The 18414-nt window shown below is 42.6% G+C and overlaps 1 protein-coding gene across 2 annotated transcripts in view; it reads left to right on the top strand.

Moving 5' to 3' along the window:
- The window catches only part of LOC110488472 (dolichyl-diphosphooligosaccharide--protein glycosyltransferase subunit STT3B), a 95413-nt gene that overhangs the window by 39308 nt on the left and 37691 nt on the right, over positions 1-18414 (top strand). Inside the window, exons 1-2 of one of the 2 annotated variants that reach the window (XM_090228212.1) lie at positions 14567-14675; positions 14894-15002. Coding sequence is in view for 1 of the 2 variants with exons in the window: in XM_036970671.2 (XP_036826566.1) it covers positions 14894-15002 (109 nt within the window). In the remaining variant the exon portion in view is untranslated. Of the gene's footprint in view, positions 1-14566; positions 14676-14893; positions 15003-18414 lie in introns of those variants that run through there. The other variant, XM_036970671.2, reaches the window with a different exon arrangement.

The raw sequence follows: 18414 nt of genomic DNA, 5'->3' as shown, positions 1-18414 counted from the left end.
TCCGGCCGGTATGACGTAGCACTGTGAAAAAGTCCCTCTCGCTACACTGAAAGGTAATAGGAATACAACTTTTAGATTGTGAAAAACCACATTTACCACATTTTACCAATTTTGTCTGCCTCTTTAGTCCAGGGTACATTGCATGGTGCTGTTGCCTGAGATATTATAGAAAGGAGATGGGAATCCAATAAATTAGAAACGTATAATGCCCCACCCAGCAGACTATCAACCAATTGCGTTCACGTTGTCATGCTGTGTCACGTGGTTGCTAAGCTAATTGTCACGCAATCTCTTCTCAAAGTCGGTGTATATATCATCTTGCCTATTTTCCTCAAGTATGTAATGCCACGATTCCAAAGCTATACGATAGTAGATAGCATTGACTTTGTTCTTGATATTTTCGACAACAAGGGTAATATTCTCACACATGAACAATTTATAACATTGAAAGAGTTTCCAATATCTTTCAGAGTTTATTTCTGTGATCAAAGCTGTTCCCGGTGGTCTAACTACACTAATGAAAACTCATCTTAGCTTTGGTAATGATCACACAGTTTATCCAGAACTCAGTTTGGAAGGCGTGAGCTTACATGAGAAATCTTGTAATAAATATATAAGACAAATTCTTCATTCACAAAACCAACTTACACAGAGATGCATTTTTCTGGAACATGCTTATTCCTGACATTGTCTGGAAAAATGCATGGATAAGGCCTTACAATTATTGTATACCAAACAAAGTTAAGGAAGTGCACTTTAAAATTTTACGTAAGATCTATCCATGTAATTCTATGATATCCACATTTGTGGCTATTGATGATAATGTTTTATTCTGTGAAAAAGGTGAGAATCTGTCTCACTTTCTCACGTTCTTTGAATGTAAATTTGTCAGAATTTTGGGAACCTTGCAAAATACTTATTTACCATTATGAACACTACATATGTTTTTGAGATGAAGGATATAATATGTTACTATTGCAATGATAACATGACCATTGAAATGATCGTGAATGTTTTTATTGTGGCCAAATACTTTATACACAAGCAACAATTCCAAAATGACACTTTTTTTGATTGAATTTAACTATTTTATTAAAACATTAACCCTAGTGAATAACAACAAGAATAACATTTTCCTGAATCATTAAGATTTTTTCAGTGACTACAATTGCACCAGAATTGTTTATTTTATTTTTTATTACTTGATTTTTAAAAATGTTTTAGTATTTTCTCGTTAATACCCTCGTTCTGTTTTGCATGATGTAACAACGTAAATTGTTGATCCGTATTTTGAGTGTGTATGTATGTGTGTGTGTATGTATACATAAATACATATGTGTATATATGTATGTATATATATATATGTATGTATACATATGTATACACATATACGTGTGTGTGTGTGTGTACACATACGTACGTACACATACATATGTATGTATGTATGTATGTACGTACATACATACATACATACATGTATATATGTATATATACATATATACATACATACATACATACATACATACATACATACATACATACATACATACATACATACATACATGTATATATGTATATATACATATATACATATATACATACATACATACATACATACATGTATATATGTATGTGTGTGTGTGTATGTGTGTATATACATATATGTGTGTATATACATATATGTGTGTATATACATATATGTGTGTATATACATATATGTGTGTATATACATATATGTGTGTATATACATATATGTGTGTATATACATATATGTGTGTATATACATATATGTGTGTATATACATATATGTGTGTATATACATATATGTGTGTATATACATATATGTGTGTATATACATATATGTGTGTATATACATATATGTGTGTATATACACATATGTGTGTATATACATATATGTGTATATACACATATATGTGTGTGTATATACATATATGTGTGTGTATATACATATATGTGTGTGTATATACATATATGTGTGTGTATATACATATATGTGTGTATATGTATATGTGTGTATATACATATATGTGTGTATATACATATATGTGTGTATATACATATATGTGTGTATATACATATATGTGTGTATATACATATATGTGTGTATATACATATATGTGTGTATATACATATATGTGTGTATATACATATATGTGTGTATATACATATATGTGTGTATATACATATATGTGTGTATATACATATATGTGTGTATATACATATATGTGTGTATATACATATATGTGTGTATATACATATATGTGTGTATATACATATATGTGTGTATATATACATATATGTGTGTATATATACATATATGTGTGTATATATACATATATGTGTGTATATATACATATATGTGTGTATATACATATATGTGTGTATATATACACACATATATGTATATATACACACATATATGTATATACATATATGTGTGTGTATATACGTATATGTGTGTATATACGTATATGTATGTATATGTGTGTATATGTATATGTGTGTATGTATATATGTGTATGTATGTGTATGTATGTATGTATGTATGTCTGTATGTCTGTATGTCTGTATGTCTGTATGTCTGTATGTATGTATGTATGTATGGCCTGAAATGTTTGAATCATTAGCGCCATTTGATATTCATCACTAGGGCTGTGGTGGTCTCACAATAATTGGACTGTTAATTAACAAACAGGTTTAACATCTCCAGGCCTCCACGGAGTCCAGGCATGCAGGCTGCATACAAGCCGCTGATGGGAGCCTTTGGAACATCTACATAAATAAAAATAATCTAAAACATTTTGCAGAAGAACAGAGTATGGTGTTTGCCTACTGTATGTTATCTGGCTATGCGCCATGCCATAGGCTGTAGGATTGTTCATTTACCTGACAGGATATGCCTATTTTATATCGGATTTTACAGTAAGAAGAATATAATTTGACCGTGGCTGAATAAAATGGGAAGGGTATGTTTCCCGTTCTTGAGCGAGGGCGCATATGAAATGGCTATGGTGAGCTTAAGTTTTCATTTGAAATATGACCTATATGCTAGATTTTAAAGGGAGTCATGACATCCGTATTCACTCGAAGGCGTGCACTTCCCCACTGTTCCATTTTTCAATGATGCCAATTAGTCAACCTAGGTTTTCACTCTATGCAATAATTACTGTTTTGAGGAGCACGCTCTCACTGTGCGACAGGTGATATTCTGCCCAGGCTCTGTATGCCATGGACTCTCCAACCCTGTTCCTGCTGCTACCCAGTGCTTCATTTGGGAAAACCAAGTGAAATTTGTTTGCCAACATCGATAGCAATATGCTTTCGCAAACAAAAAACATTTCACTAAATGTTGACATCCCCTCTGCACGCTCGAGAATGAAATAAAGGGAAGAGAGGAGGAGATTTAATCACACCACTGTGCGCTTCTGTATAGCCGAAGGTAGTCACCCAATTATTATGAAAATGTAAAAAGTTCCCTATTACTAGGCAATTCTAAATCTAATACAAATTCATTAATGATGGGCTAATTGTAAGCCACCCTGCACAATCAATGAACCAAAAGCATCGCCTATGTTCTCTCCCAGACTCGTGGATATACATTTTGGAGCTTAGCACAAGGTAACCAGTCCATCCAGTATGCATAATTTAATAGTCCACATTCATTACTCAAATGTATTTAATTTTAAAGTATAGGCTAGACCAATTATGTAGCAAAGGTATCTTAAATCAGTTTTTTCTGCCATGCCTAATATTTGGTAGGCTGTGCAATGTATAACACACAATGCACAATCATCATTTTAATTCAGCTTTTTTCCCTTCTCTCTGGCCTGTGCTCATAAGCCTGTGCATAAGTGCATTTGCATACAGTGCATTCGGGAAGTATTCAGAATTCCCCCCCACACACACACATTTTGTTACATTAAAGCCTTCTAAAATGTATTTTTAAAAGGCACACACCTGTCTACATAGAAGGTCCCACAGTTGACAGTGCAAAAACCAAGCCACGAGGTTGAAGGAATTGTCTGTAGAACTCTTGAGACAGGATTGTGTCGAGGCACAGATCTGGGGGAGGGTCTCAAAACATTTCTGCAGCGTTTGAAGGTCCCCAAGAACACAGTGGCCTCATCATTCTTAAATGGAAGATGTTTGGAACCACCTAGACTCTTCCTCGAGCTAGCCGCATGGCAATCGGAGGAGAATAGCCTTGGTCAGGGAGGTGACCAAGAACCCGACGGTCACTTTGTTCCTTTGAGATAGGAGAACCATCTCTGCAGCACTCCACCAATCAGGCCTTTAAGATAGTGGCCAGGCGTAAGTAACTCCTCAGTCACATGACCACTCTCTTGGCGTTTGCCAAAAGGCACCTAAAGACTCGGACCATGAAACAAGATTCTGGTCTGATGGAAACAAGATTGAACTCTTTGGCCTGAATTCCAAGCGTCCTAAAAATAGCTGTGCAGTTGTCCAACCTGACAGCGCTTGAGAGGATCTGCAGAGAAGAATGGGAGAAACTCCCCAAATACAGGTGTGCGTCTTACCCAAGATTCAAGGCTGTAATCCCTGCCAAATGTGCTTCAACAAAGTACTGAGCACAGTATAAGTAACAATGTGATTTGTCAGTGTTTTATTTAATAAATTAGCAAACATTTCTAAAAGCCTGTTTTTGATTTGTGGGGGGACAATTTAGTACATTTTAGAATAAGGCTGTAACATAACAATGTGTAAAATCAAACGGTATGAAAGCTTTCCAAATGTACTCTGTTAGAGGGACAATGAAGCCCTGAGTACCAGCCTAATAGGATAACAGGTTGGGTACTACCAAAGCATGTCCAGAATGCATAAAACGAGATTGCATTCATGACTCATGACTGCCAGTGTGTTGGAAATACGAACAACGCAACAGCCCTATTCATCACATACTGATCTTCATGAGCCACTTTTTTTAATTACATTTTTATTTTATATACTTGTCTGAAAGTTCAAGGCACTTGTCGTTGTATGCATTATACAGTAGCTCTCCTGGGGGATGGTTTGCCACCCTGCAACATTACAATTTCAAACAATTTACTTTTTCTCTTTATAAAATAATTCCCTCATTCAATGAACCAGGAATCAAATTGCTAAGGTGGGCAATGTAGCTAAGATTATCTATACTGAACAAAAATGTCAACACAACATTTTCAAAGATTTTACTGAGTTCATGTATGGAAGTCATTCAAATTCATTAGGCCCTAATCTATGGATTTCACATTACTGGGAATACAGATATGCATCTGTTGGTCACAGATTTTAAAAATAGGTTAACGCGTGGATCAGAAAACCGGTCAGTACCTGATGTGACCACCATTTGCCTCATGCGGTGCGATCTCTCCTTTGCATAGATTTGATCAGGCTGTTGATTGGGGCCTGTGGAATGTTGTCCCACTCCTCTTCAATGGCTGTGCGAAGTTGCTGGATATTGGCGGGAACTCGGACACCCTGTCGTATACGTCGATCCAAAGCATTCCAAACATGCTCAGTGGGTTATCCTTACAACATGGGGCCTTGCATTATCATGCTGAAACATGAGGTGATGGCGGCAGATGAATGGCACGACAATGGGCCCCAGGATCGTGTCATGGTATCTCTGCGTTCAATTTGCCATCAGTAAAATGCAGTTGTGGTGTTCGTAGCTTATGCTGGCCCATACCGTAACCCCACCTCTACCATGGGCCGCTCTTTTCACAACGTTGACATCAGAAAACACGCCCACACGATGCCATACACGTGGTCTGTGGTTGTGAGGATGGTTGAATGTACTGCCTATTCCGGAACAAAAAAAAATGTTTGAGGCGACTTGTTTGAGAAATGAACATTACATTTTCTGGACATTTCTGCAGTCAGCATGCCTATTGCAAGCAATTGCACATTTTAGAATTGTTCCCAGCACAAGGTGCACCTATAATGTTAATGCCGTTTAATCAGCTTGATATGCCACACCTGTCAGGTCGCTGGATTATCTTGGCAAAGAAGAAATAATCACTAACAGGGATGTAAACACATTTCTAGGAATATTTTACATGGCCAGTATATGATAGAGGAGAAGCCTAACTAATTCTGAGCGCTTGAGATGTACAGTTTTACAACCGGCAATTCAGATCCGAGTAGCCTAATTTGTTTGTGAATTTTATTTAAAATGACTTGGCCATTCTGACAACTTTTACCTATATTCTTGTCTGACTATTGTCGAGCCCTCGTAATATTTTTTTCTTTCCTGCTCTTGTTCATGTAAACACCACTACATCAGCAGTGACTTAACTTGCTCACCAGTATACAGGCTTGATTAAGTAATTACAGCTAACATTTTAAATCCAGAATTAACTAATTTCTTGTAGCATCTGCACGATATTGCCATCAAACTTCCACAATGCAATTATTTAATCGGTCAAAGAGCACGGAGCTCAGTAATTTAACCATGTCATGTGAAACTATAGGAATATCCCTCATCATTCACCAAAACGTCTTCTTGTCCTGCTTCTGTCGTATCTGTTGGACACTACAGTATTATTAGTTTTGGCTCTTGTCCAGTAAACCAGTGCCACCCTCTTCCACCAGCATGGTCATGTGAGCATGCGGTCAGAAGGGGAACAGGCTGTATGTGCACAGTCCTGACTAGCGGGTGGGGCATCCCCGAGTGCCATTGAGTCGGATGGAAAGTAGCCAAGACTGGGTCCACTGCATGAGCCTTGCCTGGCGGTCCTTAATCGCCCATGGGTCTCTTAGAGCCTACTGTAAGGATTCCACAATCAAAAGAAATCAGCTAAGACCTCAGGAAAAAGAAATTGACCTCAGAGTCTGGTTCATTCTTGGGAGCAATTTCCAAATGCCTGAAGGTACCACGTTCATCTGTACAAACAATGGTACGCAAGTATAAACACCATGGGACCACGCAGCCGTCATACCGCTCAGGAAGGAGATGCGTTTCGCCTCCTAGAGATGAACGTACTTTGGTGCGCAAAGTGCAAATCAATCCCAGAGCAACAGCAAAGGACCTTGTGAAGATGCTGGAGGAAACGGGTACAAAAGTATATATATCCACAGTAAAACGAGTCCTATATTGACATACACTGACTGAAAGGCCGCTCAGCAAGGAAGAAGCCACTGCTCCAAAACCACCATTAAAAAAAATCCTGACTACAGTTTGCAACTGCACATGGGGACAAATATTGTACTTTGGAGAAATGTCCTCTGGTCTGATGAAACAAAAATAGAACTCTTTGGCGTAATGACCATCGTTATGTTTGGAGGAAAAAGGGGGCAGCTTGCAAGCCGAAGAACACCATCCCAACCGTGAAGCATGGGGGTGGCAGCATCATGTTGTGGGGGTGCTTTGCTGCAGGACGGAATGGTGCACTTCACAAAATAGATGGCATCATGAGGGAGAGAAGTTGCTTCAATATATATCCACAATATCTCAAGACATTAGTCAGTAACTGACTTCCGGCGCCGACAGAGATGGCCGCCTCGCTTCGCGTTCCTAGGAAACTATGCAGTTTTTTGTTTTTTTACGTGTTATTTCTTACATTAGTACCCCAGGTCATCTTAGGTTTCATTACATACAGTCGAGAAGAACTACTGAATATAAGATCAGCATCAACTCACCATCAGTACGACCAAGAATATGTTTTTCGCGACGCGGATCCTGTGTTCTGCCTTACAAACAGGACAACGGAGTGGATCCTATGCAGCGACCCAAAAAAACGACTCCGAAAGAGAGGGAAACGAGGCGGTCTTCTGGTCAGACTCCGGAGACGGGCACAGCGCGCACCACTCCCTAGCATTCTTCTTGCCAATGTCCAGTCTCTTGACAACAAGGTTGATGAAATCCGAGCAAGGGTAGCATTCCAGAGGGACATCAGAGACTGTAACGTTCTTTGCTTCACGGAAACGTGGCTTACTGGAGAGACGCTATCCGAAGTGGTGCAGCCAACAGGTTTCTCCACGCATCGCGCAGACAGGAAAAAACATCTTTCTGGTAAAAAGAGGGGCGGGGGCGTATGCCTTATGACTAACGTGACATGGTGCGATGAAAGAAACATACAGGAACTCAAATCCTTCTGTTCACCTGATTTAGAATTCCTCACAATCAAATGTAGACCGCATTATCTACCAAGAGAATTCTCTTCGATTATAATCACAGCCGTATATATCCCCCCCCAAGCAGACACATCGATGGCTCTGAACGAACTTTATTTAACTCTCTGCAAACTGGAAACAATTTATCCGGAGGCTGCATTCATTGTAGCTGGGGATTTTAACAAGGCTAATCTGAAAACAAGACTCCCCAAATTTTATCAGCATATCGATTGCGCAACCAGGGGAGGAAAGACCTTGGACCATTGTTACTCTAACTTCCGCGACGCATATAAGGCCCTGCCCCGCCCCCCTTTCGGAAAAGCTGACCACGACTCCATTTTGTTGATCCCTGCCTACAGACAGAAACTAAAACAAGAGGCTCCCACGCTGAGGTCTGTCCAACGCTGGTCCGACCAAGCTGACTCCACACTCCAAGACTGCTTCCATCACGTGGACTGGGAGATGTTTCGTATTGCGTCAGATAACAACATTGACGAATACGCTGATTCGGTGTGCGAGTTCATTAGAACGTGCGTTGAAGATGTCGTTCCCATAGCAACGATTAAAACATTCCCTAACCAGAAACCGTGGATTGATGGCAGCATTCGTGTGAAACTGAAAGCGCGAACCACTGCTTTTAATCAGGGCAAGGTGTCTGGTAACATGACCGAATACAAACAGTGCAGCTATTCCCTCCGCAAGGCTATCAAACAAGCTAAGCGCCAGTACAGAGACAAAGTAGAATCTCAATTCAACGGCTCAGACACAAGAGGCATGTGGCAGGGTCTACAGTCAATCACGGACTACAGGAAGAAACCCAGCCCAGTCACGGACCAGGATGTCTTGCTCCCAGGCAGACTAAATAACTTTTTTGCCCGCTTTGAGGACAATACAGTGCCACTGACACGGCCTGCAACGAAAACATGCGGTCTCTCCTTCACTGCAGCCGAGGTGAGTAAGACATTTAAACGTGTTAACCCTCGCAAGGCTGCAGGCCCAGATGGCATCCCCAGCCGCGCCCTCAGAGCATGCGCAGACCAGCTGGCCGGTGTGTTTACGGACATATTCAATCAATCCCTATACCAGTCTGCTGTTCCCACATGCTTCAAGAGGGCCACCATTGTTCCTGTTCCCAAGAAAGCTAAGGTAACTGAGCTAAATGACTACCGCCCCGTAGCACTCACATCCGTCATCATGAAGTGCTTTGAGAGACTAGTCAAGGACCATATCACCTCCACCCTACCTGACACCCTAGACCCACTCCAATTTGCTTACCGCCCAAATAGGTCCACAGACGATGCAATCTCAACCACACTGCACACTGCCCTAACCCATCTGGACAAGAGGAATACCTATGTGAGAATGCTGTTCATCGACTACAGCTCGGCATTCAACACCATAGTACCCTCCAAGCTCGTCATCAAGCTCGAGACCCTGGGTCTCGACCCCGCCCTGTGCAACTGGGTACTGGACTTCCTGACGGGCCGCCCCCAGGTGGTGAGGGTAGGCAACAACATCTCCTCCCCGCTGATCCTCAACACTGGGGCCCCACAAGGTTGCGTTCTGAGCCCTCTCCTGTACTCCCTGTTCACCCACGACTGCGTGGCCACGCACGCCTCCAACTCAATCATCAAGTTTGCGGACGACACAACAGTGGTAGGCTTGATTACCAACAACGATGAGACGGCCTACAGGGAGGAGGTGAGGGCCCTCGGAGTGTGGTGTCAGGAAAACAACCTCACACTCAACGTCAACAAAACTAAGGAGATGATTGTGGACTTCAGGAAACAGCAGAGGGAACACCCCCCTATCCACATCGATGGAACAGTAGTGGAGAGGGTAGCAAGTTTTAAGTTCCTCGGCATACACATCACAGACAAACTGAATTGGTCCACTCACACAGACAGCATCGTGAAGAAGGCGCAGCAGCGCCTCTTCAACCTCAGGAGGCTGAAGAAATTCCTCAACCGTAAGGCTCTCCAGAGGGTAGTGAGGTCTGCACAACGCATCACCGGGGGCAAACTACCTGCCCTCCAGGACACCTACACCACCCGATGTCACAGGAAGGCCATAAAGATCATCAAGGACATCAACCACCCGAGCCACTGCCTGTTCACCCCGCTATCATCCAGAAGGCGAGGTCAGTACAGGTGCATCAAAGCTGGGACCGAGAGACTGAAAAACAGCTTCTATCTCAAGGCCATCAGACTGTTAAACAGCCACCACTAACACTGAGTGGCTGCTGCCAACACACTGACACTGACTCAACTCCAGCCACTTTAATAATGGGAATTGATGGGAAATGATGTAAATATATCACTAGCCACTTTAAACAATGCTACCTTATATAAATGTTACTTACCCTACATTATTCATCTCATATGCATACGTATATACTGTACTCTATATCATCGACGGTATCCTTATGTAATACATGTATCACTAGCCACTTTATACTATACTATGCCACTTTGTTTACATACTCATCTCATTTGTACATACTGTACCCGATACCATCTACTGTATCTTGCCTATGCTGCTCTGTACCATCACTCATTCATATATCCTTATGTACATATTCTTTATCCCCTTACACTGTGTACAAGACAGTAGTTTTGGAATTGTTAGTTAGATTACTTGTTATTACTGCATTGTCGGAACTAGAAGCACAAGCATTTCGCTACACTCGCATTAACATCTGCTAACCATGTGTATGTGACAAATAAAATTTGATTTGATTTGATTTAGGAAGTTAAAAGCTTGGTCGCAAATGGGTCTTCCAAATGGACAATGACCCCATGCATACTTCCAAAGTTGTGGCAAAATGGCTTAAGGACAACAGTCAAGGTATTGGCGTGGCCATCACAAAGCCCTGACCTCAATCCAATAGAACATTTGTGGGCAGAACTGAAAAAGCATGTGCGAGCAAGGAGGCCTACAAACCTGACTCAATTACACCAGCTCTGTCACGAGGAATGGGCCAAAATTCACCCAACTTATTGTGGAAAGCTTGTGGAAGGCTACTCAAAACGTTTGACCCAAGTTAAACAATTTAAAGGCAGTGCTACCAAACACTCAACGTAAACTTCTGACCCACTGGGAATGTGATGAAAGAAATAAAAGCTGAAATCATTCTACAATTTTTCTGACATTTCACATTCTTAAAATAGTGGTGACCCTCACTGACCTGAGACAGGAATTTGTACTAGGATTAAATGTCAGGAATTGTGAAACTGAGTTTAAATGTATTTGGCTAAGGTGTATGTAATCTTCTGACTTCAACTGTACATAGTTGTAATTCTGTTATTCAAATGATGGTGGGCCAGGCACCCTGGCTACTTTAGGTGGCAACTTTAGGTGGCAACTCTCAGAATATTACTCCTAACCTCATTTTCTCTATCTGTTTTGAAGGCCTGTCACTCTTATGCAGGAGTCAGAATACAAGTATGGATTTGTTGGTCCATATGAATTCTATGGGGCATTTATTTGCATTTCTCACCCAATACAATGCCCCCCCCCTTTCTGTCTATCTGAAATTACAAAATACCTGCCATAGGTGTGTGAAGTTGGTATTTGGTACCACTGTGTGGTTAATTCCCTAAACTGTCACACTAGGCCTAGACAAGGTGGCAAGTGCACTCCTGGAACTAAAGTCAGTTTGGTCATTTACCCAGGAGCAGGGCAGGAAAACCAATGATGCATTTGATTGTGGTTACCAAAGTGCGAGGCATTACCGGGTCATAAATCACAAAGGATTCCATGTTTTTCTTGCAGTGAATGGGGGCTTTGTAACAATGGGTAACCTCAAAATGAGTTTTGACCCTTGAGGGCATCCTCAAATGCACAAGATGCTGTGAGTAATTTTCATTTTACAATGAGATTTGCTCCAGAGTTGACACGTTAGACAAAATCCTGAGGCCAGAAGGAATTTAAATGGTAGGTGTTTTTTGACGCTCACCTGCTCACTAGTTTGTGATGCAGTGATGTTCTGTCAGCCGGGACCGACTAGGCAATTATGCATTAAATTGCTAATGCGCTTGGCCGGCCACATTATCCTCATCAAAGTGACAAGCTCGGATCTGCTCTCAATGAGCTCATTGGAAAATGTGTTTTTGTGACGAAGGCGAGGCAGCGGGTGAAGTATTTTAAGTGCTTTCTGTGGTTCTCTTTATTTCCGCCTCTGCGCTTTGACAGTTGACAAACAATAGGTTTTCTGAGTGGGGAATGAGTGGTTAACTTGCGGCGATACGGGCTCTCTGCTGGGTTGCTCTTTTTACCTGGCTGCATTTGACCCATTCTGGTCTCTCCCTGCACCAACGTTGGAGAAAGAAACACTGGTTTTGCTGGCTATTGCTCAGTGTTGTGATTTTTGTTCCAGCTGGACAAACTTGTGAAGAAGTCTGGTCTCGGACCTCACGCTGAGTTCAAGGTTATCGAGTAATGTGATCTGAATGCTTGAGCCACACAAAAAAAAGGTTGCACGGAAACCTGGTTATTAACTAGAATTTGGCCACCAGGCACTTTTAGCAAAGGATTTTGGCGCCTCCTTTCCCCATCTGCAGACATTCAGGTGAATCGTGTAGAAGAAAAAGCGCCACGGAGCGATTTTTGAGCTCCTCCACATGCCAGCCATTTTGGGATGTTTGTGTGAGCTGCTCGTGTCGGGTCTTAGACCTCACGAGTCCGGGTTATGGAGTAATGTGATCGGAATGTTTATCCCTGTGGCTCAAGCAGTCTTAGTTCCTCACTGTGAATGAGCCAGCTTGTCAATGGTCATTACGTTCACTGCAATAGGTGTGTGTGTGTGTGTGTGTGTGCGTGCGCACCAGTAGCTTGGTCTCACTGAACTTGTCAGTCAGTGAGTGATGTGAATGAGCCATAAGCGAGGGCATGTCATATTCTACTTGAAAGTGAAGCTGCGACAGGGAGTGCACCAGCCCTGCGAGTATGAATAGTGTTCGTTTACATCCTTTTTCTTCTTTGTTCCTCACTGGCTTTTGTCATACTGTTCAAAGCCTCTTTCCTCAATACCAGAAATCCATGTAGAAGCGCCAAAACGTTAAATCTCCCATGTGTCCAAACAGAGAAGATGATAAAAGATTTTTTTAAAACACAAACCCAGAAAATACGCTAGCTATGTTTCCTTCAAATTGACTTGTTGCAGATAAAAGGCTGTGTGTGACGATGTTGTGCACAAAAATACCCTTTGCGGTTACAGTTCCATGTACCGAAATATTATTTAAGTTAAATGGGTTTCAATCGCATTTTCAACTCTACTGAAAGTTCCCTCACACTTATTGCGTTATGTAGCGAGTGTGCCCACCTTGCTATTGGCATGTACAGTCTAGCCAACAGCGCATGTGTAGCCTACATGAGATTGTTATGGACATCATGTCACCAGAATAAGACCCTCGATATTTATTGGAAAGGAGCATCAAGCTCATAACCTTGCACTTTCACCACCCTGTAAAGTTCATCGTAATTTGATTAAATCTGTAACCTAATAAACTGCATGCTTTCCTGTCAAGTCATAGTGGGAGGACTACACGTCGTTGTGTGACTCCCAAGTTTACTTTGCTATGATGATTTACTTTGATATCCCACCTTGTGTCGTGTATTTTGTTTTTTGTCGCTTTTTTGACAATTATACCAACGTTTGCTCTGTTTCCATTAGCCCTGTAATGACATTTATGTCCGACATTAACTTTACTTGCGTAGAAAGGTTGCATGGGAACCTAGAATTAGGCCACCAAGTGCTTTATTAAAGGAAATGATGTTGGCCTTCTCCTTTCCTCACCTGCAGATACATGTCCTTCAGGTGAGTTGTGTAAAAGGAAAACGCACCTTGCAGTGATTTTAATGAGCTTCTCCACACGCCAGACATTTGTGTGAGTCTGTGAGCTGCTCGTGTCTCCCAACAGTTCAGTGACTGTGTGCTGGCCATCATCCTCCCCCCTCCACTCAAATCTCTTGCCTCTTGAATCATCTGCTATGGAGGCAGTATTAGGGAAGGATGCTGCTATTTATTGTGCTTGGGGATTGCTGACATACCCGTGTCAGGGCTGTTTCTGCAGACAAGCGTGATCTATCACAAGGATGGATGTGCTTATTTCAGAGCCACGGGTGCATCACATTGATTGCACAACAATGACTCATGAAGTGTATTTCACTCTGGTTACATCAACTGTCCCCTACATATAAAACAGTTTTTGTTTTTCACTTCATCTAAAACCACTGCCTTGCACTATCACGCTGAGCCATAGATAGATTTCAGATATTATTCTAACTCATGGCCTAGCATGGAATCTAAGCAAGCAACCACGTATTAATCTGTATGCACGAAACGTGGCTTTGAGCAGACATTTCACCATCCTTTTTTTTGGGAGAATTAAATGTGAACTAGATGTTTCAAGAGTTGAGATGTCAAGCAAACCAATCCAACTATGTTCTGGTTGGATGTTTGGGATGTCTCGGTAGTGTCAGATGGTTGGGAATTGTCCATTCTTGTACTAGCAGTGGACTCTTCAAGGATGTAACAGGTAGGTCTAGGCCTACCTGCTTTCTGTTGTCACTTAACTCTTTGGGCTGGGACATTGGCTGCCTTTTTTTGTAGAATATGGAAATAATAAGGCTATTCTTTCAAAATGAATATTTGTTTGCACATTCAACAAATGTCTGAGATATTTGTACTAGCTGCCTGCTTTGTGCCACTGTTATTTGCCTTGGTACCAACTTAAGCCATCTTCTCTCTCCACAGGTTCAACTACAGGTCAACACATCACCTGACCACAAATGGGTTTTACGAGTTCCTCAACTGGTTTGACGAGCGGTCATGGTACCCCTTGGGGAGGATCGTGGGGGGCACAGTAAGTTTAACATATTCCCTGCTGTGATCAAGCTTAAATCATCCCAATTTGAAAACCAACCAGGTGGGAAAAACACATTGCATATACAGTGCTTTCGGAAAGTATTCAGACCCCTTGACCTTTTACACATTTTGTTACATTACATCCTTATTCTACAATGGATTAAATAGTCGTTGCCCCCCCCCCCCCCAGAAATATCAGGATTACTTAAGTATTCTGACCCTTTACTTAGTACTCATACTTCTTGGGTATGACACTACAAGCTTGGCACACCTGTATTTGGGGAGTTTCTCCCATTCTTGCCTGTAGATCCTCTTAATCTGTCAGGTTGGACTTGGCGTGTCGCTGTACAGGTATTTTCAGGTCTCTCCAGAGATGTTCGATCGGGTTCAAGTCTGGGCTCTGGCTAGGCCACTGAAGGACATTTAGAGACTTGTCCCGAAGCTACTCCTGTGTCTTGGCTATGTGCTTAGGGTCATTGTCCTGTTGGAAGCTGAACCTTCACCCCAGTCTGAGGTCCTAAGAGCTCTGGTGCAGGTTTCCATCAAGGATCTCTCTGTGACTTTCAGCAAACTCCAGTCGGGCTGTGTTGTGTCTTTTACTTTGAGTGGCTTCTGTCTGGCCAATCTACGAAAAAGGCTTAATTGGTGGAGTTCTGTAGAGATGGTTGTCCTTCTGGAAGGTTCTCCATCTCCACAGATGAACTCTGGAGCTCTGTCAGTGACCATTGGGTTCTTGGCTAGCTCCCTGACCAAGGCTCTTCTCCCTGGATGGCTGTTTGTATGAGCGGCCAGCTCTAGGAAGTGTCTTGGTGGTTCCAAACTTTTTCAGTTTAAATATAATGGAGGCCACTGTGTTCTTGGGGACCTAAAATGCTGCCGACACTTCATGGTACCCTTCCCCAGATCTGTGTCTCAACGCAATCCTGTCTTGGAGCGCTATGGACAATTTCTTAGACCTCATTGCTTCTCTTTTTTTTTTATTTAATCCGTTGTAGAATAAGGCTGTAATTAAATGTGGAAAATGGGAAGGGATCTGAATGCTTTCTGAATGCACTGTAGATATAGGCCTAGACTCTGGTGTTCTAGTGGTTGGGGGGTTAGATGAGAAAGCACCATGGACCGTACCGTTTCATAAGCCTCCCCAGCGCTCTCCGGTCTGTCATGCATCGGCAGCAACCAGTGTGCTTTTAACTTGAGGGATTCCACATGACTGCCAATGATCATACGGTTTACCAACAGGACCTGCTGTTGAAATCACAACCTCTTTCACCGTGAGTTACTACCTGCCGATTCTGTAAGATTTATCGCCCACGCTCCTCTCTCGGCGGAGCCTCATTCTTTGGGGGGGGGGGGGGGGCTGCCCGCCCTGTAAACTGTGCACTGAAGTGCTGTGAATAAAATACTACCCTGCTCTTCCTCACAGCTCCCGACATATCTCTCTGTACTGTAATCAGATGCTTAATGGGGCAATTTTTTTTTTTACCAGCCTTGTTACAGGAAAACCTTTTAAAATGGCTCCCTGTGTTATCTCGTCACTTTCCCACCTAGGTTGGCATCTGAAGTTTCACTCTGTTCCCTGTTGTGTACTTAGTCCAGGGTGGTGGGAGAGAAGCACAGAGCATTTAAGACAGCCAGACATGCCTGCACTCAGTACTGTCGTCAGTCGTTTTAGCAGCAGCAGATATTGCCCTGTCGGAAAATAGGCTAGCAGCAGTTGCAGGTGTTGCTGTTTAGCAGCAATGGATTCAGTCAATCTGCACAAGGGATCCGAACTTCCTAACCTACATCCTAACATGTCTATATCTGTAGGCAGTGGACAGTACTGCTGCTCCGTGTGCCAGGGTTTAGCCAGCAGGTGTGTCAGATGCTGGGTACACAGAATACAAATGCCCAGCAACATGCAAAGCGAGGGAAGATCCAGGTACAGTGCCTCTGCTGCTGCAAAATTTTTGCCATGTGTCAGCTACCTGGCTCAAATTCTGTTTTTATCTCTAGACCCCCGCCCCCACCACCATCACCACATGATTACGCAAAGAAGGTGAAGTGCTTCTCTCAGCTGTCCTGATAATACTTACAGGCTATGAGGTATGAAGGGCCTTTGAATTTTATCAGGCAGCCTTAATGGTCCTCAAACCTGGATCGCTAATGGAATGTTACAAATCACCTCTTCTGAACACACTGGTCTATGAAGTCCTTGTCAGAAATCACACCAGTTGTGGGAATACTGTAGAGTAGAAGCAAATAAGCTCACACTCTTTGTCTATGACAGTTAAAGAGAATATAGGGAATGCAGTCCTACACAATGCATGGCTATTGCTTTTGCGGTGACCGTATTACAGCCATACCGGCAGTCCATGAGTCATGACCGCAGTCAAATTGTACGTGAACGGCGGGTCACGGTCATCTGCTCTTGCGCTCTGGACAAGCGTTGGCAGGACCCAACTCGCTAATGTCCTTGTGCTCAGCGCGCTATTGTCCCTCAACACTGACAACAATGCAAATGCAAGAGTATCATGCCATAATGTACTGTACATTGTAATCATTTTAAAACTCAGCTCACTGTGATCAATCAATTTGAACAGGTTGAAACTGAGTGGAAAACATTGGAGGTTTCAAAGCCAAACAAAGAAATGGACAGCGCGTTCTAAGGTGATTTAATTCAGAACACCCATAGACATATTAGAGAGAGCTCTATTAGGCCTATACATTTAATTTGGAAAGTATACAGACCCCCCCCCCCCCCCCACAGTTGACAGTGCATGCCAGAGCAAAAAAACAAAGCAATGAGTTTGAAGGAATTGTCCGTAGAGCTCAGACAGGATTGTGTCAAGGCACAGATCTGGGGAAGGGTAGCAAAAACCTTTCTGCAGCATTGAAGGTCCCAAGAACACAGTGGCATCCATTGTTCTTAAATTGAAGAAGTTTGAAACCAAGACTCTTCCTAGAGCTGGCCGCCCGGCCAAACTGAACAATCGGGGGAGAAGGGCCTTGGTCAGGGAAGTGAACAAGAACCCGATGGTCAGTCTGACAGAGCTCCAGACTTCCTCGGTGGAGGTGGTGGTGGCGGCATCATGCTGTGTGGATGTTTTGTCAGCGGCAGGAACTGGGAGACTAGTCAGGTTCGATGTAAAGATGAGCAGAGAAATAGAGATCCTGCTCCAGAGCGCTCAGGACCTCCGACTGGTGTGAAGGTTCACCTTCCAACAGGACAGCGACCCTAAGCACACAGCCAAGACCACGCTGGAGTTCCTGAGTGTTCCTGAATGCGCAGAGGGGTGTTCAACAATTTCATGACTGGTTTTGTTGTGAAAAACCAGAACGGGGTTGGAGAGCCATGGCATAGTGAGTTTGGGTGGAATACCACTTGTTGCGCAGCGAGAGGTTGCCTGCTCCTCAGTGGTTGACGTGTG

Source organism: Oncorhynchus mykiss, chromosome 30 (assembly GCF_057628025.1).
Source record: "Oncorhynchus mykiss isolate SJ-2025 chromosome 30, ASM5762802v1, whole genome shotgun sequence".
Lineage (NCBI taxonomy): Eukaryota > Metazoa > Chordata > Actinopteri > Salmoniformes > Salmonidae > Oncorhynchus > Oncorhynchus mykiss.
This window is presented reverse-complemented; position numbering and strand designations above follow the sequence as displayed.